General features: G+C 40.4%; 1 protein-coding gene across 1 annotated transcript in view; it reads right to left on the reverse strand.

Annotated features, from left to right (window-relative positions):
• LOC143000923 (CUB and sushi domain-containing protein 3-like) overlaps positions 1-14,350 on the reverse strand; it is a 194,137-nt gene that overhangs the window by 164,847 nt on the left and 14,940 nt on the right. Inside the window, exon 2 of the mRNA XM_076150408.1 lies at positions 13,775-13,997. Within this exon, the coding sequence (XP_076006523.1) occupies positions 13,775-13,997 (223 nt within the window). The remainder of the gene's footprint in view (positions 1-13,774; positions 13,998-14,350) is intronic.

Raw genomic sequence — 14,350 nt, forward strand, 5'->3', positions numbered from 1 at the left:
CTGCAGGAGAAACTGGGACAGATGCTCACCAAATATGTTGGCCATTAATCTAAAAGTGTTGCTACATTTCCTTTGTGATTTTTCCCCCCTTTTCTCATGTATCATCTGATGGGGCGGCATAAAAACTTCACCAAATCCTAGGTATTATCAGCAGGCTCAGGCAATATCATGGATATCTAAATTAAGAAGAGACATTCCCCAATTATCACAAACAAAAAAAGTGAGAGGCTGACAGGCTGAACCTCAGAGTCGGGTTTTAGTCTAAAGAGAGAAAAGTCTTATCTAGGTTGCAGTGCAGTCGTTGTGGAAAGGGAATAAGCATACCATATAGTCTCTATACCTTTATAAAAATAGTGCCTTTTGCACAACAGGAAGGTTTTCATGAACTCAGGGACGTTCCTTTGTTTTTCCAATGCCCAGGCACTTCACCATAAGTGTTCTGGCACTTAGGATAAGTAGTTCCGCTGCAGTCACGGATGACATTTTGATCATCTTTGCGCTTCTTGAAGTATGGTGGGAAATGCGAACAATGAACTTAATGAAGAAAACATTTAGTTCCTACTTTGCCTAGTTCTGGAAAAACTACTCCATTAATTCAAACGACTGACAGTGAGAAAGGAGAGGTGAGGTGATGATGCAGACGGTGCAACTTTCCGGCTTGGACACATTTCATCTCAATCATGATTCCGAATCCGAAAAAACAATGAACCTTTTCACTTTACAAAAGACTCCATGGATCCTCGGAGTAATATTCTATATGGAACCCCCTTGTATCTTATCAAGGCTTCTCTAACAAAGCAGAGCTAAATTATCCAACATTCTCCGCAGCCTGTTGCTGTGGTAACAGGAGCATCGCCTGCGTGGTTGGATAAATGACATTAACAAATAAGCACCATGAGACAAGCATAGAGAAAGATGGAGACAAAGATAGCGACATGTCTGAAAGCTAAACCACACTTCTTTATAAGATTCTTTATGGAACCCTTTTTAAGTGCTGGATCAGTCCCTTATCTGACTTTGTGAGGGAGGCCGATCTCAGTAGGACAGTTTCTACTTTTCATGTTAACCGAAAGCAAAACGCACAGTGGTTTCAGGCATCAAAGTGGAGTGGATGAAGGTGCAGCTATAAAAATATAACCTGCACCATAAACCAGAAGGTAATTAAGTTTGTCATTGTATTAAAGCAGTGCCCTGTGAGGTGGTGGAGTGGATGGAACGGCAGAGGAAAATTACACAGACTCCCTCCTCCAGCTCCTCCCATCTCAGAACAAGAGACACGACTGGCAGTTGAGGCGATCGATTATCAGAGGAGGCCAGGTTGTAGCACTTAAGACATTTAGGAAAGACAGTCGCTTTGAATGTTCAGATTAGGAGCCAAAATGGTGTCACTGTTGAAATTCTGAGGCATTTAAGACTCAAAATGAACTCTAAACGACTTTACACCTACTAGCCAAGATTCCATTAGATGCTTTAGAGTCATAATATCTATAAACGAGCGCTCAGTAAGTGGATTCCTATCAAGATATAATGAGGATTTCAGCAAACTCTTCCGAAAAGTGCTTTTATAAAGTTACACTCTGAAGCTTCAATGACCCCTGTCATGCAATGTTTTACATTTCAAGGATGCTTTGCTTTTATGCTGTCTTACAATTTCACACACACATTCAATTTACATTTTGGTGGTCTGTCTTACTAAAAACAGGAATATGTATGATTCAGGGCAGCTACCTTATATAAAGCATTCAGAGGTACTCTTTCCCGTATCATTGCTATTTAAGAGGATGACTATTTGAGAATTTGACTTCACAGCCAAGAACTAGAATCATGGGCAGTGAACTGGCTACTATCCTCTGTTCAAAGTCAGTAATATAGTAAGACTAAACTTCAAAAACCGCAAAGCTCTTGTACCCAACTGCTCCGATCTACACATTACATACATAAATGACACAGATCTACAACAGTGGGAATATTTTGGAGGAGGAAGATTGTTTTGAAAAAGGGCTTGAAAATGCTCTGTGTCTTTGTCAATGTAATCAATTGACAATTTAATTTTTGCCAAGTATTAAGGTGCGACTACTACATCGAAATTTCGTCCAACCAAATAAAACAAGGCATCCACATCCAACAATACAATCTCAGTCAAGCGGCGGCAACAATTGATTTGCTTTGACCCGTGATGGAGACGAGTAACAGCACATCAGCGCCAGTGTGAACCAAATTACTTGCATGAATTGATTAAAGCTCTTTTAAAAACAAACAAAAGCACTTGTGAAGTTTTCCCTGTCACAGAGAACGCAGGAATTAAACCGGATCAAAGTTTACTCTCACATAGAAGACAAACAAACAAAATGCGCAAATGCTAGTGGAAACCATCTCTGTATTGGATCCAACCAGCAACCAGGCCGGCCAAAGTTGTCCCCGTAGGCCTTTAGATGCTGGGTGTGTGTGATCAGTTATGGCACCGCACCCCCTCCACCCTTCCCTGTTTCCGGATCATAGCACCATCAGCGGCAGAAAGAATGAGCGTCTGTGTGGACACAATGTGCCAGTGATTGCCTGGACAGATACGGCCTTTCCTTCCACCTGAAAACACTACATCAGCCCTGAAGGTGGCTGTCAGATATCCCCTGTCTGATTAGTGTGTCACAGTGGCATACCACCCAGGTAGGGGGTGGGGGACACACAGAGAGGGGGGGAGAGAGAGAGGGAGAGGGGGAGAGAGAGAGAGAGACAGGAACGATGTACATTTGCCTGACTGTCTCGCCACCTCCATCCGTCTTTCTCTCCATGTCACACCCGCCTCTTTATGTCACTCCTGCTCTCTTTCGCCTCCTCTGTTGGCTCGCGCTCGCCTTTATGCACTGTTACGACTCCTTCCCCCTGTCTTGCTCGGTCACCGTTTGCCTCTTTGTGTCTCCGTCTCTCTCCATCTCTCTTTGTTGCTACACTGCTCTTAACCTCTCTGTGTCTCCTGGGAGTGAAACAGATAGAACAAAGAGACAGAGCCGGGAAAAGAGACCTTAAAGGCTCCGACTGAGCTCACCTAGTAAGCAACAATTTAAGTGAGCCACTTAACTTCAGTTTATTCTTAGAAACGGGGCAAAAAACAAAGCCTGTTCCCCACTAAGGAGAATAATGGCCTTTCCACTGGCCGTCTCCTGGAAATGGACGGCGGGGGATGATTAATAGACTAATTTTGCAGTGACATGTCTGGACTTGTTACAGGAGCCCCAGACACTGACATTTCGTTTTAATAACTGCACTAATAAAGCTCAAATCATCCTATTAATTCATTCATTGTTCTCCTCCTGCCTGGTAAATGGTCAGAAAAGTTCATATCTTCCCCTCGCTGTCTGACACGCTGCTCGTCTTTAGTCTATTGCATGGAATCACGTCTTGAGCTTGAGCGCTATCATGCATCATCTAGCTAGCACATGATCCCTTTGATGAAAACAAGACATGAATACGAAACTTGGTAGAAACAGGAGTCGTAATCTCAAAGGTAGAACAAAAGGTAGATGGATAGATTGAGGAATTCTGGAATTTTCTTATTCAAAAGGCCTCTAAATTTTTCTTAAGTTATCTGAATGAGCATTGCGAATAAGGTTTAATTGAGTAGAAGTTGCGAGATGGTGAGATTTAAAGCAAAGATGCAATTAAGGGGTGCATATGGATGGAATCGAAATATACATCACATGTGTAATCGCAGAATGAGGCGAGTTGTTCTACCGTGGAAACGCACACCAACACGTTTACATGCCTGAACAAATCAATTTGCAATCTTGTAATTTAGGCCTGTCGGTTGGAGTCAGCACACTTGGATTTTTGCCTATATCAATCACATTGAGGTGATTCTCTTTTAAAATCTGAGTGGGTTTAACACTTCCCAGTAGCTTCATCTTTCAGCTCAGTTCTCGGCATGAATAAGACAATGTAGCACTAACCGCTTCACACAAGTGGCGCCACTTGTTCCACAAGCCATGGCGTTCATGTTCTTCAGTTTGATCACAGAGCAGGAGAGAAGAATCTGAATCTGATTTATTTGCCACCCAAACCTTCACTCAGAGGGTTTTGCATACAGGCAACATAAAGCACTGTACTCTATTTGTAAGTGTTGGTTAAAAATGTGTTGGTAATCACTGCTATAATCCATGCCTGTAACATCATCTGTACTGTCTTCTTCAATTTGCAGTATGTAACTTTTTGAAGGACTTTTTGTAGAATTTGCTGAATTGCTCTTTACGTCCCAATAGGAATCCATAAATTGAGAACTCTGTTTTTTATTATCACGAGGAGGATCACAAGGTTCCTCAGCTTTTTTTGAATCAGAGATTGCATTCATTTGTGCGTCACAGTTTGGACTGAATGTAGATAAGGAAGTACAACATCAACAGATCTACATGAAATGTCTTTGATGCATTTATTAAATCTGAGATCTTGTGCTGAAGTGGCCAGGGACAACACAGAACACAAGGGTTCTCTTGGCAACTGGCCTCGCCGCTTCGTTCCAACAAAGCACACAAGGGCACCAGAGCTGTGTGGGAGAGGAGCTGGGGTGTGGAGATGCTGACTGATGCTTCTGTCCACAAAGCTAACATGGACTGTGGTGCAGCAGGTTGGGGGGGGGGACAAAATCCCCTACGCAGAGTCCTGATGGTTCTAATTAAAAATATGAGAATTGACATGGTTAGGATTGAGTCATATATGTAGTCTGCTCAGCTCAGATGGAACCGATGTCTGCAGCTGTGGGATATTTTGACATTTCCTTTCCATCATTCGCATGGTGCAGATGTCTTGAACAATTTTGAGCTTTGCTGTGTTTCAGCGCTGTGTTTATTAAGAGTTACAAGCTTAAAAAACAAGCCAAAAATACAGGCGAGAGTTAGCATTGATGCCTGAAGGCGCAAACTCCCAGCATTGTTGGAGGCATTTCCCAAATGCTGGTCCGCAAGGAATCACGCCATATCTGCAGCAGTGTTATCTCTTGGCTGATGTGAGGCGATAGCGCTGCTCCAGCCACAGATATCTCTATACCTTAGAGACCAGTGTCCCTCACTCATCACCACTGACTATAACATGACTCAGTTGACCTGTGGTGGTGGTCTGATCATCACATTGCGCTGTTGTTGCCACTTCTGGCAGTCTAGTATAGGAAATATGTACTTTGGAAACAGTACAATACCAAAGTGACCCAGTAGTGCGTGTCAAAGTGACCCAGTAGTGCGTGTCAAAGTGACCCAGTAGTGCGTGTCGGCTTTGAATCCCTCACCGGGATCTGCATAACAGAATTGCAGAATGCATATAAACTTGAGTAGAATTTTTTTGTGCTCCGTCATGACAAAGCCCAGATTCAATTTCGACCAAGTTACTGCAATGCAGGACTGCCTCATCATGGCACAGTAACAAAACCCTGAACCCAATGCAGTCCAGAAGTTCTTGATCACAGACACCTGTGGCGGAATGAGCTCTTCTTTTTCCTCGCTCTAGTTTTTCTGTTCGGCTGGTAATGGTATCTCTCGAAGGCTCACAATGGCCTTGTTCAGCTCAGCTCAGAAAATCCCATCCCATCCATCATTTTAAGAGATATATTGTCCCGTTCAGTCATTTAACGAATCCGTATTCAATTTTCACCAGCAATTAATCAACGATCACTTCATCATTAAAATCTGTATTAACAAAATGTAAGTTTTTTAATTAACTGTGACTTAAAGGTGATTTGGTTTTATATGTGGGGCAAAATCCCTCAGCCTAAAATGTCCTCATAATTCAACTGCATTTGCACTTCTTGTGAACAGAGAGACTTTGCACATGGGAACCCAGTGAAGCAGAGCCATGGTTAAAAAGGGCCAATTTACAACAGATTTCTAGAATTTGGCCTTATTTTTGAATAATCCACAGACACTGGAGGATGCAATTACACTTTCCTAAAGTAGTTTTACAAATTAAAGCTAATATATGCAACACTTGCACTTTGCAGAGCAGAAGGGGGAGAGTGGGCCTTTACTGCCTTTTCAAATGACATGTTAAAGAAAAGAGCTGTTACTAATTGGTATGCTATGATATGTCAAAACGCTGCAAATAAATACTTTCTATCGATCTGGGGATCCCTACTGAACAAGTCGTGGGTCCAATACTCTTGGATTTATACCAGGTGAGCAGGTGAGGGCTGCTGCAATAAAACCCCAAATTAGCCAATACTGCTCATTTCTTGTGCTCTCCTAGTTTTGTTTCTGCGTTACCACTTAGGGAATTCCCAATTATAACTGCCTCTCCACTGTCCAACTACAGCACATGCCAATGATAAAAAATAAACCTTGAGGCAGGCTTGCTTGATATAATGTGGATTGCTTTAAAATTATGAAAATTTGTCATCTAAAAATGAGATTCCTGCATGTTTGCAGACTGGTAATGGCAGGGGTTTAATTAGCCATGTGCTAAATGTTCCTCAACTCCTTTGTCGCCCCAGGCTTGTTATCATAAGAGCTTCCACTGAGCTTAGCACTCAATGTAGTGTGGAGACTTTTCAATTCATTTCACTTGCTTGCCGCCTTCAATGTGGGCGGAAAACTACAGAAATGCACAGATTATGTGCAAAGGGACAAATATACAAACAACTGCAGCTACCATCTGGTCCCGTGGTTTTTATTGTGATACTATTCAGCAACTCTTCCTTTAGTTCAAGTTCAAATTAACTAACTGTGGCAATGAGGTTGTGGTTTTGCTTGCGTCTGTCTAAATTTCGATGAAACTATTTGTATTCATGGCAGATTACCAACAGTTGCATTGAGATCTGGATCAAGACACATTTTAAAAACAATTTTTCCTTTCGGTTGTATTGTAGTTTTGTCTCTTCCTCCCTTCAGAACAACACAGAGGTGCAATAGCTTGAGGGTTCAAATCCCTGTGCTGGACTTGATCCATGTTATGCAGAGGATGAATCTCCCCACTGAAGTGTGGATCAATAAAACCAAACCTTATGAAACAGCATCTATATCTTTTTTGTATTTAACCTTTTCTTTTTAACTAGGAAAACATGGGTTTCAATTACATAGAATATACTTTTAAAAGGGCAAGGACAACCTACGAGTACAGTTTGACAGATTTCATTATTTTGAAATCTTTTTCCTGCTATAAAAATATACATTTATATTTATGCTTTTTATTTATCCATCAATCCTGTCTCAGTCCTTTTCAGGTCCAGTGAAAGGGTTTAAAGCTATAATATAAAGATAGATCCTTTGTTATTGTTGTTGAGAGATATAATTAAAATCATTACTTTGCATTGTTCTCAGCTGCCCATTTATCACATATGGATTGCATTATTTCGATTCTTGAGCTAAAACATTGATATGTAATGGCGTATATCAAAGAAAAAGTCTCTGTATGGCCAGATTATAAACCAAAAACTACAAATATGCAATTATAAACGGAGCATTCAATACGTACTTGTAATTGTATGATAACAGCAACAAAATGATCATTTTAATGAGGTCATTATTTGCACAGAGCAATGCTGGAATAAAAGGCCTTATTACCCAACCTCTCCTCCTCTACCATCCCTCACCATATAATTTCAGTACAATAATGAGTTCCAGCCCACCATTTGTAGACGCAGGGGACTTGACGTCATCTAAGTGCAGTGCAGACTGAGAGGAAGAGGGAAAAGAATGTTCAGAGCAAAGAGAATATATAGATCAATGGGGTGACACACTTATCACGTCCATCACCAAAACCATGATTCTTTGTGAAGGCTTTGCTGTAGCTTTTGTCGTGGTCCTTTCTGAATCTGTATGAATTAATTTAAAGCATTAATAAATGAAACACTTCTTTAATCTCTATCAAGGTTTCAATTTATAATCAGTAAGGATGAGAATAAAGGTTGTCCCGTCATTGTGCGTGTCTATTTACTTATTCAGGTTCAACTTCCAGCCATGGAACTCATATCAGCGGATACAGAGCAGAGTGTAAAACTTCGTCAGCTACCATAAGGAAATGTGTGTTGGGAACACATTGCAGAAGACGAGGTGGTAAAATGTGTATTGAAATAAAAATACAAAAAAAAAAAAGGCTTATCGCCTTTTTTGTTTTCTTCTGAGTGAATTTTGTTGTGGATGGAGTTAGTTGTGTAAGAGCAGCCGTTGAGGGAACCGTTCTACACTTAAAGAGGCACAGCAGTGCTTTGGTTGTGGTATTATCATGTTCTGGCACTACACAACCTATCCCGATATTGTGATGAAATTCACCCTTTTGAAATGCAGCGTTAACTAAAACACGTTCTTTTAGCTTGGACATGGTTCAAGAAAAACCCATCAAATTTCAACTCATTTTCCCTCTTACAACAACAATTAGCCTCTTTTCCTCCTCGTCTCTGTATGGCCGGATTAGTTTCATGTGAATTTTAGTAGTCAGCAGTATATCATCGCTGGCTTGTGAATCCTTACATACCACATGGACTAATTGGCAATTGCTTAAGGCTGCTGAACAATTACTTCAAAAGGAAAACATGGCCTCAATTCCAAACTGATAAATTACTTATGTGAACAAGAAAGTGTCCAATATAATTCTACGCTAAACCCCGAAAGCTACAAACTTGACAAATAAGTCTTTAATCCGATACAGCAGGGCAGCGGAGCCTCCACACAAACAATGGACGTTAGTCTGCTTTGTGAAGTGTGGTATCTAATCACACATTCATGGATACACACAGTCACCCAAATTTAATATGTTTCTCTCCGGTCCAAACCTCAGCCTGTACCAACAAAAATAGATTAACATAAAATGACTTAATTGGTAGAACTAACTATTTAACCCTGCCAAATCAAACATCTACAAATTGATGAGGATGGTGTAGAATGAGCCAACAGACGGACAACAACAAAATACTCTTCAGGCTACGTCAGCACAGAATATCTACGTTTGAATCAGTCAAATATATAATGTTTGTGAGATTTGTAACAAGATGGAAAATGTGACTCGTCTCCTCAATGTCTGTCTGTACAGTCGTAGATAAGCAACCTGCACACACACTCGTTAGAGCTTCCATCTGTCACAGCATGCTTGAACCGACATCCGAGTCAACAAACACCTCACTGTACGATACTGTATGTCACTCTCTGTAAGAATTGACCAGGAAAAGTGAATATTTTATGTAATCCCGGGCACTGTTCACAACCTTACCGTGGGATTTCCCATAATCGCCAATCAAAAGGTGGGGCGGACGCAGGAGGAACAAGAGGATGACAAATATTAATGGAAACTCAATATTTCTGTGTAGATATCCAGTAACACCAGGTGGTAAATGAATCCACAACCCTCTAACAGAGTCTAACCGAGCCGTGTCGTTTCCATCTTTTGCGCAATTTGAAGTTGTTTCTATGCTTGTTGTATTTCGTGGTGGGTTTGGTGGCGCATCAATAAAGAAGTCATTCACAATTTGAAAAGTAATGGAAACGGGCTTTGTGACTTTGTGGTTACGTTTGATATGATGTGTTGAGTTTTATTTCCCAGTGGGGCATAAGATATGTTTATAGACGCATGTTGATGGGATTTACAGTAATTTAATAAGAGAAACAGATCACAGTTGTACTAAATGAAAAGCAACAGCACGTATGCAGGAATTCATCAAGAGCTGCGAGAGGATGTATAACAAGCTGTGGCAAGTTTTGAATTGTGAATGGAAAAGACAGAAGCAGAGGGAGCTGTAGCAGTGGAGATTGGAAATAGAACACACTATCAGTCAAGTTAGTTAGTCTCAGTCAAGAAAGTGAGAAATGATTCCACAATTTTGGCAAAGCAAAATAGTCAATCATTCTCGAATGTTGACTTTCTACTTCTCTCCGTTTCATATAATTGTAAATTGAATAGCTAGTGTCAAACAAAATAAAAACACATTGAAGTAGTCACCTTGGGCTCTGGGAAAGTGTGAGAGACATTTTTATTTAATTTTTTCATATTTTAGAGGCTGAACTGTTTATTGAAAAAGTTGACGAATTAATAAATGAAATTATTGTAGGTTGCAACCCTTGTCAGACGCAAACACAAAACAAGAGCAAATGTTCTTAACTTGAAAAACAAGAAGTGTAAATAAAAATGCAGCATACAATCTTTCGAAAGGATGTAAATGAAACTGTTTCTTTTATAACCACAGTGAAACCTGCCTCCGTTCCTCTCTGCAGTATACATTATATTGGACTCTAAAACAAGATAGGCTGCTGTTGGTAGTTTGTGACCAAGAAAAGGGGTTGCACCTCCACCCATTACTGACACTGACACACACAAGTGCATACAGCATATTTACCTTTATCTTTGGGTTGGAGACATGTGACTCGAGCCAGACTGGGATGGCTGATCTTTATGCCACATGATGTCATCACAAACCTGTCAATGGCCAATTCCCTCATTACAGCTTCAGACAGTTGCTCGGCGAGGAAACAGCGACAGATCAGAGCATATAATCATTATTAATTCCCAGAGAATGGAAACCCTGATTAATCTTGTTATTCGCGTAACGGCATTAAATGGAAATACTGCCAATTTGCACTTGAACTTTGTAGGATTTGTTACAAGTCCAGACCCAAGAAAGCAAGTGGCAAAGGATGAAGATTGATGCGTTTTCTCTTTCTGGCTGAATAAGAGAAATAACCATGATGCAGAACTCATTCCACACAGGTTTGTTGATATGCACTCGTGTTTTGTGCTGCATTTACAGCCGGCTAACAGGATTATCCAGGCTCTGCAAGTGACATCAATGTTGCGCGTCTCATTAGGATCAGACCTGGCCTGGATAGTGACACAATCAAATAACACCATGTGTTTGACTCAACATCAATAACGTGACAATATTTCAGGAAGGAATATTGACGTTTTCGTACATTTCGTATGGGACTGGTCAAACAAAAAATCATTAGTGATGTGGATATGATCAAGTCAGCACAGAGATTCATCGCTCATTTCTTCAGGTAGTGCATTTAAATAAGCTCAGGAAAGCAGCACAGTAATGCCACCTTCTTGAAAATAATAACCTATATATCACAATAATACAGCATGACAAACAAAAGCCCAGATGAGACATAACCTAATTTCACATCATCAATCTTAAATTAGAATATGAACCAGTCATAACTAATGATATAAAGGATGGTCTGAAACCCAATCTGAGGAGCTAAACTGAAGACAAAGTTCAGCCAAATGCCATCTCAGCGTTTGATTTCAGGCAGTGGTTGGTTGACGAACAATATTTTCTTTTCATAGTATTGTTGATAAGTGAATAGGTAATTCCGTGTAATTCACAGCAGGCAATGAAATGACATACTTGGAGTCAGAAGTGTTCCGGGTAGAAGAAAACATATCAGTGAATATTTGAGATCATCAAGGCAAAGTGGAAAATTACATTAAACAACCACTTAGTAAAGTTCTTCACACATGGCAAATGGGTGCTCCGCTTGCTCGCTCTGTTCGTACACAGCAGCGAAGTGTATCAGGTTGCTGATCCGGTTCATCGCCCAACAACTAAGAAACTTATGTTGCATGCAATGGGAAATTTGGAGTACCCCCTATAAAATCTAGGCCCGGGATTTATCTTTTATGGAGCAGTTGTGTCTCTCCTTTGCCACCCCATGTCGATGCGTAGTAAACAAGTAAATGATTCTATGCTCTGAGGCTGATGAGACTGATAAACACACTTAATGAGTAAAGATCAAGGTTATTGATTGAAGCCGAGCCCATTTCTCAAAATTGGCTTTACAGTGTGACTGACTGGAACCCTTAGAATTCAGTGGAACCCTTGGAATTCAGTAATTTCCTTCGGGATAATAAACTTTCATCTTATCTTACAAGTATAAATGTTGCGACAATTTGTCACAAGAAATGTATTCAAGGATCTGAGGCAACACTATGTGAGACATGTGAGATCACATAATTTGCCACGGTCAATATTGTGCAACTTGACTGGCAATAAACCCAAACTGCTAGAATTTTAAAAAGCAAATGTCATCTCTGCATTTTAGATTGAGATTGATTTCACTTAGAAACCATAGAAAAAACCCAGACGACCAATATGCATCAACCTGTATGTAAGTAAAGTGATACCGAGGTCAAACCTGTCGGATTGCTTACAGAGCTAACGTGTTTGATATTGTTGGGATTTAAATCATTTTGACACACAAGTTTTATTGAACTGTGGAATGTTTTATAAGCCTGACCTTGTAAACAACATTACGCAACAGAACGCCCCCTAGTACCTATAATGGCTCACCTGCTAGAGTATCTACAGTGATTCATCTCGTCAATTATTCAACTTCACTTCCACTCTTTCCTCTACAAGTGTTACAAAAAGTTGTTGGTTCCAACCTTCACCTCTGACGACACACGCTTGTGCATACCTGAGGATATTTAGACACTGTACCAAACAAGACCTTGTTTTCGAGATGTTTTGTTGATAAACCGAACATTGGCGAGCTAACCATAGAATAGAGAGCAGACGAACCACAGGTCTGAATACGGCTTTCGTTGTCTTTCTGTTAAAGCATTTGGATTAGAAGTTAATGCATGTATTCATTCTTCTATCAGCTCAGACCCCTGATAAGATCATAACACGGAGCGCATTTATCTATAAAGAGTGGGTTTACTTTGAGTTATTGGAGATGACAAGAAAATGTGAAACCTTGGTGGCTTTTACCATTTAATTCCAAATACAAAATGACGCTTTATAAAAAGGATGACAAATGCATCAGTTCCAGTTATTTGATAATTAGGGCCATGCAACCTCCAGATAGATTATTTGCTCATGTAATTTAGTGAAATGCACCTGAACATTTTTAAATAGATTTGGGTGGGTTTATACTTCCACCACCCCCTTCAAGACAGAGTCTCTCTTTTAAAATAAAACCCTCAGTATTTCTGTCCACATACTGTCAATTCACAGCAATATTGTTCAATAAACACTAATTATACATGTGTGTGTGTATTTATGATAGATTCATAAAGCATAATGAGGCAGATAGTTCTGTTTGAGACATAATGAGTAAACATAAAGTAAACATACATCTCTGGTTGTTCTGTTGTTGTTGTTCCTTTGAAATCTGAACACATGGCTATATAAAGTTTCCATGACTCTCTATGACCTGTACAGATTTTCTACATCTGTATAAAGAGTGAAAAAAGCATGATTTGTATAGATTGTATGCAAGTATGTGGATCTCTGCTGGAGGGATGGAATATTGTTTTTCTAAATCCCTCGTTTTGTGTTTGGTTGGTGGTTTTTGGTTTGTGCCAGCGGTCAGATGAGTTATACTTCACCATAAAAGGCAGGCAAGTGTAAATGTCGCTTCCACTAAGAGAAAAGCAGAGACTTGAATGTTTGACCCCTAAAGCAAGAGGATCTGGTGGCTCTGTTATGCTGTGGGGGGCATTTTACATGTTAATGGTCTGATGGTTGTTATAGAAATCATATGCTACGGTCAGCAGACCTCAACCTAACTCAACAAGTGAGATTTCATTCTCCACTCATCACCTACCTGTGTGTTCCTTCCCATTTTAACTTTGTTGTAATATAAAGGAACAATCTTTGCCTGCTCGCTCCAATGAAACCAAAACAGAAGATGAGAATGTTCCGTGAGGGCTGTTCAAATTCAGTAAAACCCACACTGCACTCATCACCGCTGGCTTCCCTGACACCTCCCTGACAAGAACAAGCGCGCGTGTATAATAGATGAACTTTCAGTCAAGGGCTGATCAGTGGAGGCATTGAAACAGAAACTTCAAAGCGCTTCCTTACCTCGTCCTGAAGTTGGCTGGGTGCGGATGCCCGTCGTACAAAGATAAAAAGTCATATTCCTCCTCCACGGCGAAAGATTGAAAAACTATATGAATTCTGTTCCCCTCGTCGGCTAGAATCACCCAGGTACAGTTCGCTCCGTTTGGATATCCATATGGAAACCCTGGGCTCTCTATTGTCCCGTTCCTCCCTTTTAAAGTGCCGCCGCAAGTGTGGATGAAACCTGGGGAAGGAAGGACAAACATTCATTAACTATCAAACATCTAGAGTGTCTGAAACAAATCTCTTTTGTTTATGGAGAGGCAGAGAGTGTAATATGTGAAATGCTTGAACAAAAACACCCTTACGGAAAATGCATTTGATTTGAATAAACAGCCCAAGTGTGTAAGAGTACAAGCTTCCAAATAACAGGGAATACTTGGATGAGGTGCCAAGTCATTTTTCTATTGTAGCAACTGTGTACAGGTTGTACATTTCAGCTGCAACAATACCGCTGAGCAAGAATTGCTTGGAAATTCCTCATTGTTCTCTATTCAGCGGGTGGTGTAAGGGCTATCGAGCCACAGGCAGCAGGCT

The sequence above is a fragment of the Genypterus blacodes genome, unplaced genomic scaffold (assembly GCF_046128005.1).
Source record: "Genypterus blacodes isolate CSIRO-AG114 ecotype Tasmania unplaced genomic scaffold, CSIRO-AGI_Gbla_v1 ptg000052l_1, whole genome shotgun sequence".
In the NCBI taxonomy this organism is placed as follows: domain Eukaryota; kingdom Metazoa; phylum Chordata; class Actinopteri; order Ophidiiformes; family Ophidiidae; genus Genypterus; species Genypterus blacodes.